The sequence below is a fragment of the Phoenix dactylifera genome, chromosome 1, assembly GCF_009389715.1.
Source record: "Phoenix dactylifera cultivar Barhee BC4 chromosome 1, palm_55x_up_171113_PBpolish2nd_filt_p, whole genome shotgun sequence".
Taxonomy (NCBI): domain Eukaryota; kingdom Viridiplantae; phylum Streptophyta; class Magnoliopsida; order Arecales; family Arecaceae; genus Phoenix; species Phoenix dactylifera.
The window spans coordinates 1,221,042-1,229,989 of NC_052392.1; the positions used below are offsets into that span (position 1 = coordinate 1,221,042).

The 8,948-nt window shown below is 41.3% G+C and overlaps 2 protein-coding genes across 3 annotated transcripts; both read right to left on the reverse strand.

Annotated features, from left to right (window-relative positions):
- Positions 1-370: 370 nt before the first annotated feature.
- On the reverse strand, positions 371-2,737 carry LOC113463296 (disease resistance protein RGA2-like). Of its 2 annotated transcripts, none has more exons than XR_005509444.1 (3): positions 1,431-2,384; positions 1,246-1,322; positions 371-882 (listed from the first exon to the last, which is right to left on the reverse strand). XR_005509444.1 is itself a non-coding variant. In XM_026807969.2 (3 exons), the coding sequence occupies exons 1-3, from the start codon at positions 2,694-2,696 to the stop codon at positions 816-818; spliced, it is 450 nt and encodes a 149-aa protein (XP_026663770.1). In that variant the 5' UTR covers positions 2,697-2,737; the 3' UTR covers positions 371-815. The 2 variants fall into 2 exon arrangements, 1 of the variants encoding a protein (XP_026663770.1); XM_026807969.2 differs by lacking the exon at positions 1,431-2,384 and adding an exon at positions 2,391-2,737.
- Positions 2,738-4,241: 1,504 nt separating this feature from the next.
- On the reverse strand, positions 4,242-8,566 carry LOC103715788 (putative disease resistance protein RGA3). Its single transcript, XM_017844862.3, has 3 exons — positions 5,350-8,566; positions 5,165-5,241; positions 4,242-4,801 (listed from the first exon to the last, which is right to left on the reverse strand). The coding sequence occupies exon 1, from the start codon at positions 8,564-8,566 to the stop codon at positions 5,423-5,425; it is 3,144 nt and encodes a 1,047-aa protein (XP_017700351.2). The 3' UTR covers positions 4,242-4,801; positions 5,165-5,241; positions 5,350-5,422.
- Positions 8,567-8,948: the final 382 nt, after the last annotated feature.

An 8,948-nucleotide genomic window follows, 5' to 3' on the forward strand; every position in this document is an offset into this window, starting at 1 on the left:
ACTTTGAGCTTGGGCTGCCAGGCATTGGGCTCAAACCCGATATTATTGGGTTTCTTGGATTACTTGCACTCAAACATAAATACAACGTTAATTAGTTAATTTTATTATTGATGATTAGCTATAATACTAATTAAGATGGTATGACGATTGCACTTTTGTGCTCTCATCAGGCGTCTAGGTGCAATCCTATAGAAGAAGCAAGCTTGATTAGAATGAGAAAACAAAAGAGGAAAAGACCAATCCTATGATCTTCATTGGTTGGGCTGATCTTGGATCACAAAATTCCAATTTGCATCCCAGCCAAGCCACAGAATCCATCATAAAAAAAGCATCATAATCAAATGAAGAATTGCCCAATTTTCGGGTCTAATGGTTTTCATATGGTCACATTGATGGATGCATCAAAAGAACTTTTTCAATAGATGATAGACACACAAGATGTTTTCTCTATCACATTTTTGTTACATAGACAAGCACAATATCTTGCGGAATGCTTGAAGGAATTGAGAGAATTTTGCTGTTACATGCTCTCACATCAAAGTACAAAATACGGTTTATGTATTCATGAATCCATCTGGTCATGCATTCATGCAAATACTCTAAAAAATGTTATTTCTTTCGAATCCTTGTCCATCCAAATGTGGTAATAATGCGTCGAACATGATTTCCGCAGTCAAATCCCCAAAACATATGGTCCCAGAATTCGTTAATCTGCTTGCTCGCAGACTCCATACTTTCATTTGCATCTTTCCAATGTCTAATACTCCCAAGTCTGATACACTGATCTCATGAGGTTTGGTCCATGATGCTAACTTTTATCGGCCAAGCAGGTGAAATAATGAAGTTTGGAACACCATCATCTTGCGGTCATCGATCCTTTCTCTGCACAAGAACAAGAAAGAGGTTTAGTCTTGATTCTACTAATTAGTAATTGTTGACGTTAGCAGCCAGTGGTTTTTGGAATTGGTTGTTGCTAGAATAACTGCTACCAATACAGTTGGAGTAAGCAACAGCTCCGGCCTACAAAGGGAAGGAGGATACATTGTATGACATCTAATTCAGAGTGAAACTAAGATGAGCAATCATATGGCAGCCAAGAGAAGGTGTTAGATCATGCAACATGCGCACAAGGATTCCATGTATTCAATGAAAGAAGGCAGCCAAGAGAAGAAAAGGCGAAAAGAACTGGTATCAGATATCGTCTCTTGAAGGCAGGGTCACGAGTGATCGGGTCAGAATATATACCTGAAAGGATGAGAATGATGCATAATATCAAACAGTTGCCGAGTAGTATAACATCCATCCCTGGCTTGCTGAAGCAGCTGCAAAATATGAAGAATAAATTGATAGGCCTATTTGCCAATCATCTTCCATTCATAGCTACAGAAAGAGGAAAGAAAGGAGGCACAGATGTGGAAACCATTTCTAACCTTTTTCTTGTACAGTTGATTGTCGTTGGCCCATACTTGCTGATTGCTTCAACATGAGATGGGTGTTGTGCCATCAGATCAGAGGCCAATCGGGCAGCCCTCGGCGATAGATTTTGTTGGAGAGAGTCAACTTGTGGAGGGAAGGAAAATATGGTTGCTCTTCACCAGCACGTACTAACCAGTCTGGGAGAGACTCTTCTGCTTCTTGATCATAGAGCTGTATGTGCTCCACGGCATCCACACCCTTCACAACCTTCAATTCCTCACAATCATGAACGCGTAGGTGTTTGAGTCTAGGAAAGTTGGATACTCTCTCCAGACTCGAGTTTTCAATCAAGATCAATTCTATAAGAGAGGGGAGGTTTTGTATTTCTCTCAGGCTGGGGGCACCGGTAATATATAACTCCTTCAAAGCGGTAGCAAGACAGAGAAGGCTCTTCGGAAGAGATCTCAACTTCGGACATTTAAGAATTTTCAATAACTTGAGAGAAGGTAGCAACGATGTTGTCTGGTTGTCCTCTTCCTCCCACTGCCACCACCATTCTTCCCAATTTGGCATGTTTTCAAATATAAGTTTCTCTAGTTTGGCAAAGTAGGAGTAGCAAGAGTATGGTCATTGTAAATTTTCTGAGCAAGAGTAGTTTTGCCTATCCCACCCATGCCGACAATAGCAATGACTGGGATTTTTTTCTTATTTTCTTTCGTCAACAGGTCCACCAACCTCCTTGTATCATCCTCAATTTTCTCTCCCACAAGATCAGATTCAACAAATATAGGAGATGTCTTGGGGCTAATTCTACTTTTATAGTGGTTATCACGAGGAGCAGGTGTAAGATGGAGGTCGGCTTTGTGCTTGGCAAGTTCATCAAGCCTAAGGTTGAGATCCCTAATTCTATTTCCAATCTCATGATGGAATCTAACTTTGTAAAAGCAAGCAATGGGAGGGTAGCAACAACATACTGACTCAACACAACGAGGGGAGGATGAGCTTGAGCTGAGAAGCTTCTCGCCCTCGATCCAGCATTCATCAATGATGTCGTCTACATCATACATGAGATCTCGCAGCTCGTTCAACCAACGATTGATGGGTTGGTTGTCGAAGCGTTTATCCTCTGCATCAGCGAGAACGTCATGTATCCTCTCGAGCCTCCTATGGAGCTTCTTTATTTCGTTGGGCAAACCCAAGATCTTGACGGCCTCTCCGTTTGCATAGGTTAACAGCATCCAACACAATTTCGAGACGAACGCATCTGGGATCATGGCCATCTTTTGTTCTCCAAGTTACAGGACTATGTGAAGATAGAGAGAAGGGAAATCTCGATGGACCTCCCCTCCCTATTTTTTTTCCAAAGAAAAAAAGTCTGAAATTACTAACGCTCTTGGAGCTGATGTCTAACTGATCCTTATTTTCTTTTCTAAACTAATGGATTAAACCCAGTTTTGATATTGGATTCCTGAGCGGTTGGTTCCATCTCCCTTCCAAAGTTCTCATACAAGTTTTAGCTTTCTACTTTACTGAAATAAAATTAATAAATTCAAGCAGCATAAAAGTGTGTCAGATTGTGGGAACGCCATGTTAGTCTAATTAGCCTTAGAACGAAAATAATGTAACAATCTATTGGGCTCATGTACAAAAAAAACTTTAAAAACAGAAGGAATGAACTGATATGTTGAATCACGCCAGCCATAGCACAAAAAAAAAAAAAATGCAAAAGAAGAGACATGAAAACGAAGCTGATAATAGATGCATGTAGGATGGGTGGTTTTGATGTGCGCTTTGAATGGGCTTGAGGGTGCTGATTTTTTGCACTGGTGTCAGTTGGACATTGTTATTTTGTATTGGGCAGTCACAAGGTCCTCTCGGAACCAATCCATCAGTTGCTAGTCCTAATGGGAGGCTTTTTGGGCTTCTTTCAGGACTCGTTTGATTCGCGTAAAAAAATTTTCCACACTAGAATATTTTTTCTAGGAAGATGATTTCTGAAAATATGAAGCTAGAAAAAATGGTTTTGGCATGCTTACTTGATCATGAGAAAGCAGAACATTCTAGAGCGGCTTATATTTAGTTGAGCATTTGCTTTTCTAGAAAAATTGTATATATGCTTACTTGGTCATGGGTCGACCCGACCCATTTGCAGCCCTAAGTGGAGATAATTTCTCAGAGCAACATCGATAATGACAGAAGATTTAGAGATAAGATGACGAGCCTGCTCGGGTATTGCAAGGTCAAGAGAACTCTCATAACTTTCTTTTTCCAATTTCTTTCTTGACTCTATGTACTTTGGAGCATTTCCGATCTTCGCTAAAAAAAGTACTTTTGTTTTATTTTTGAAGAAAAATGATGCATCAAGTTTATAATAATATTATATTTTTCTTTTATATTCAGTATCATTTGTAAACTCATTCGCAGGTAGACCAGGTTATTCTGGGCATGTTGCTAAAAATTATATCCAAATAAAATTTAGTGTATGTGAATTGGGATTAATCTAAATGGTCACACTTGTCTGCTAATAATAGGAGGTTCCGTGTTTGATTTTTGAATGATGCATCATTAAATATTTATAGCATGGATGGGTTTCTCGATTATGGTTTTTCTTTAACAAGAATCTAGTTTTAATAACAATAATAATAAATGCAATATATTTGTTGGTACTTCCAAGAATTCAAGAGAAGAGTAAGAGGCGTCTAGGTGCAATCCTATAGAAGAAGCAAGCTTGATTAGAATGAGAAAACAAAAGAATTCCAATTTGCATCCCTAGCCACAGAATCCATCATTAAAAAAGCATCATAATCAAATGAAGAATTGCCCAATTTTCGGGTCTAATGGTTTTCATATGGTCACATTGACAGATGCATCAAAAGAACTTTTTCAATAGATGATCGACACACAAGATGTTTCCTCTATCACATTTTTGTTACATAGACAAGAACAATATCATGTTTTCGAGTGCTAATTTGCTTTAGAAGAATCTTGCAGAATGCTTGAAGGAATTGCGAGAATTTTGCTGTTACATGCTCTCACATCAAAGTACAAAATACGATTTATGCATTCATGAATCCATCTGGTCATGCATTCATGCAAATACTCCAAAAAATGTTATTTCTTTCGAATCCTTGTCCATCCAAATGTGGTAATAATACGTCGAACATGATTTCCGCGGTCAAATCCCCAAAACAAATGGTCCCAGAATTCGTAAATGTGCTTGCTCGCAGACTCCATACTTTCATTCGCATCTTTCCAATGTCTGATACTCCCCAAGTATGATACACTGATCTCATGAGGTTTTGTCCATGATGCTAACTTTTGTCGGCCAAGCATGTGAAATAATGAAGTTTGGAACACCGTCATCTTGCGGTCATCGATCCTTTCTCTGCACAAGAACAAGAAAGAGGTTTAGCCTTGATTCTAGTAATTAGTAATTGTTGATGTTAGCAGCCAGTGGTTTTCGGAATTGGTTGTTGATAGAATAACAGCTACCAATACAGTTGGAGTAAGCAACAGCTCCGGCCTACAAAGGGAAGAAGGATACATTGTATGACATCTAATTCAGAGTGAACCTAAGATGAGCAATCATATGGCAGCCAAGAGAAGGTGTTAGATCATGCAACATGCGCACAAGGATTCCATGTATTCAATGAAAGAAGGCAGCCAAGAGAAGAAAAGGCCAAAAGAACTGGTATCAGATATCGTCTCTTGAAGGCAAGGTCACGAGTGATCGGGTCAGAATATATACCTGAAAGGATGAGAATGATGCATAATATCAAACAGTTGCCGAGTAGTATAACATCCATCCCTGGCTTGCTGAAGCAGCTGCAAAATATGAAGAATAAATTGATAGGCCTATTTGCCAATCATCTTCCATTCATAGCTACAGAAAGAGGAAAGAAATGAGGCACAGATGTGGAAACCATTTCTAACCTTTTTCTTGTACAGTTGATTGTCGTTGGCCCATACTTGCTGATTGCTTCAACATGAGATGGGTGTTGTGCCATCAGATCAGAGGCCAATCGGGCAGCCCTCGGCGATAGATTTTGTTGGAGAGAGTCAACTTGTGGAGGGAAGGAAAATATGGTTGCTCTTCACCAGCACGTACTAACCAGTCTGGGAGAGACCCTTCTCCTCGATCATCGAGCCGTATGTGCTCCACGGCATCCACACCCTTCACAACCTTCAATTCCTCACAATCATGAACGCGTAGGTGTTTGAGTCCAGGAAAGTTGGATACTCTCTCCAGACTCGAGTTTTCAATCAAGATCAATTCTATAAGAGAGGGGAGGTTTTGTATTTCTCTCAGGCTGTGGGCACCGGTAATATATAACTCCTTCAAAGCGGTAGCATGACCGAGAAGGCTCTTCGGAAGAGATCTCAACTTCGGACATTTAAGAATTTTCAATAACTTGAGAGAAGGTAGCAATGATGTTGTCTGGTTGTCCTCCTCCTCCCACCGCCACCACCATTCTTCCCAATTAGGCATGTTTTCAAATATAAGTTTCTCTAGTTTGGCAAAGTAGGAGCAGCAAGAGTATGTTATTCTTCCATTCCGCCCTCCTGCCCCAGCATCTGCCAAGAAGAACAATTCAAGCCCGATGCTTGTGACTGCAAAAGCACCTTCAATGCAGAGGTTATCCAGTTGTGGCAGCATTCCCAAGGGTGGAAGTTGCTGGCATAGACTACAATGCTTCAGCTCCAGCCATCGTAGGTTACGGAGAGATGACGAGGAGGGTGTCATCATCCAGCTGGAAAACTTACGGCCGAAGTAGCCATTGATTTCAAGTAGTTCAACGGATGGCGGTGGGCAGAGCTCCTCGAATACCTCTCCTATTTTCTTGATATCTTCCTCCTTGTAATCATTGGCATGAGGCTGCTGCACATCAGAAGAGCTGCTCGGTAGTGTGCAATGCAAAAATAGAACTCCGAGATGGGACTTGGCTTTGAGTGCGGCGGCTCTTGCTTCAGCCCTGTTTGATACCCTCTCCAAGTTCTGTATGCTCATACACCGGAGCTGAGTGAGGGATTTCAACTCTTCCAAGGTACAGAACCTCCCGTGTGGATCTCCCCCTGCTCCAGATCTGCGGCCCTCGCTACCATTCGACACAAATCCCCCAAGTAAGCGTAGTTGATGCAGTTTTCTTATTCCCACGGGCAGACCATCAAGTGGTGCATCCCTGACGTCTAGAAACCTCAGATTGATTAACCCCACAACACTACTAGGGAGGCCGTGCAAATATTTACAATTCCGGAGAAACAGAAATTGGAGATTTCTAAGATTTCCCATACTTTCTGGTATCTCTCTTATCGGAGTCTCACAAAGATCGAGGTATCTTAGGTGCACAAGGTCTCCCAAGGAAGTTGGGAGTTTGGCAATGGCTGTTTCACTTAAGTTCAGGACCCTTAAACTCCTTAGCTTTTTGAAGAGATCTTCCGGAAGATCACGAATAAGTGGGGTATGGAAGAATGCCAGGGTCCTCAACGATGTCTGTTTTATTATAAAGTCTGGCAAGATTTCTAATTTTTCATCTACAATTGATAAACGGCGTAATTTTATCGATGATGATGAGGAGGAGGACATGATCTTGTGTTCAAATGCTCGTGCATCTCCGACGAAGCACTCTTCCCTAGCTATATGCTGAGCTAGAGATCGCGTGAGGTCATGCATCCTGCAACGCATTTGATCATACCACCTAGGATCTGGCTGTAGGAGGTTCCTTTGCACCAACTCCTTCCAATTCTCTCCTACCACCTCTTCCAATGTATCGTCCTCGGATGTTACAAAGCCCTCTGCAATACAACTACTGACGAAAATATATTCACGAATTAGGTAGTCCTCGGGAAATAATGAAAAGCAAGTGAAGCACTGCTTGAGAGGAGGTGGTAAATGCAGATAGCTCAAGTACAAAGCACCCATCACCCCATCCGGAAGCTTAGTAAAAGACCATGCTGAGCTAGAAAGGACCTTTTCCCATTCCAATGGCCTTTTTGCCTTAGTTCGAAGAAGCGCCCCCGTAGTCCTAAGAGCAAGGGGAAGTCCGTCACATTTTTCTACAATTTTCATCCCTATATCACTTAAGTCATGCATATCTTGTTCATCCCCTTCCTCAAACACCATCTTGCAAATTAATGACCAACCATCCTCTTGAGACAACTTCTCCACCGTGTGACTGTATATGGCACCCATCTGTTCAGCAATGCTTATATTTCTAGTTGTTATCAAAATTCTACTATCTGCCAAACCACTCTGCATGGCCTTTCTCAATAGCTCATCCCATACCCGTGCATCCCAAACATCATCCAAGACTGTGAAGAATTTTTTGTTCCTAAGTAATTCGCTAAGCATGGGTTCAAGCACTTCATTCTCCTCAGCATCTCCAGGATTACCTCCAACTTGTTTTATGATAGATCTCAACAAACCGGAGTCTGAGAACTGTTGGGACACGCACAACCAAATCCGTGGCATTTGGTTGAAGTTGTCCCGAAGCTTCTCATCATTGTAAATTTTCTGAGCAAGAGTAGTTTTGCCTATCCCACCCATGCCGACAATAGCAACGACTGGAAATTTTTTCTTATTTTCTTTTGTCAGCAGGTCCACCAGCCTCCTTGTATCATCCTCAATTTTCTCTCCCACAAGATTAGGTTCAATAAGTACAGGAGATGTCTTGGGGCTAATTCTACTCTTATAGCCGTCATTACGAAGAGCAGGTGTAAGATGGAGGTCGGCTTTGTCCTTGGCAAGTTCATCAAGCCTAAGGTTGAGATCCTTAATTCTATGGCCAATCTCATGACGGAATCCAACTTTGTACAAGAAAGCAATGGGAGGGTAGCAACAACGTACCAACTCAGCCCAATGAGATGAGGATGAGTTTGAGTTAAGAAGCTTCTCGCCCTCGATCCGGCATTCATCGATGATGTCGTCTGCATCATACATGATATCTCGCAGCTCGTTCAGCCAACGATTGATGGGTTGGTTGTTGAAGCGTTTATCCTCTGCATCAGCGAGAACGTCATGTATCCTCTCCAGCCTCCTATGGAGCTTCTTTATTTCGTTGGGCAAACCCAAGATCTTGACGGCCTCTCCGTTTGCATAGGTTAACAGCGTCCAACACAATTTTGAGACGAACGCATCCGAGATCATGGCCATCTTTTGTTCTCCAAGTTACAGGACCATGTGAAGACAGAGAGAAGGGAATGGTAGGGTACTCCTTGCACTCTCCACAAAGACGACTATTTAATGACCGCTAGTACCCTTCCACTCGTTCGAAACACGACCGTTGGTTATTAGTAGCTGAAAGTTTATCCTACTTTTTAAATATAATTATGATAATAATATTTTAAATTAAACCATGGAGGTTTAAATTTTAAAAAAAATATTATCATGACCAAAAAAAATTTAAAACGAAGGCTTCCAAACTATTGCAAGGGTAGAGATTCTAAATCTTTGGACATGTTACTAGGGGTGGAGTTGGATCGGATAAAATCCATCCAGATTTGTTGTCTTATTTGAAACTATTTAAATATCAATA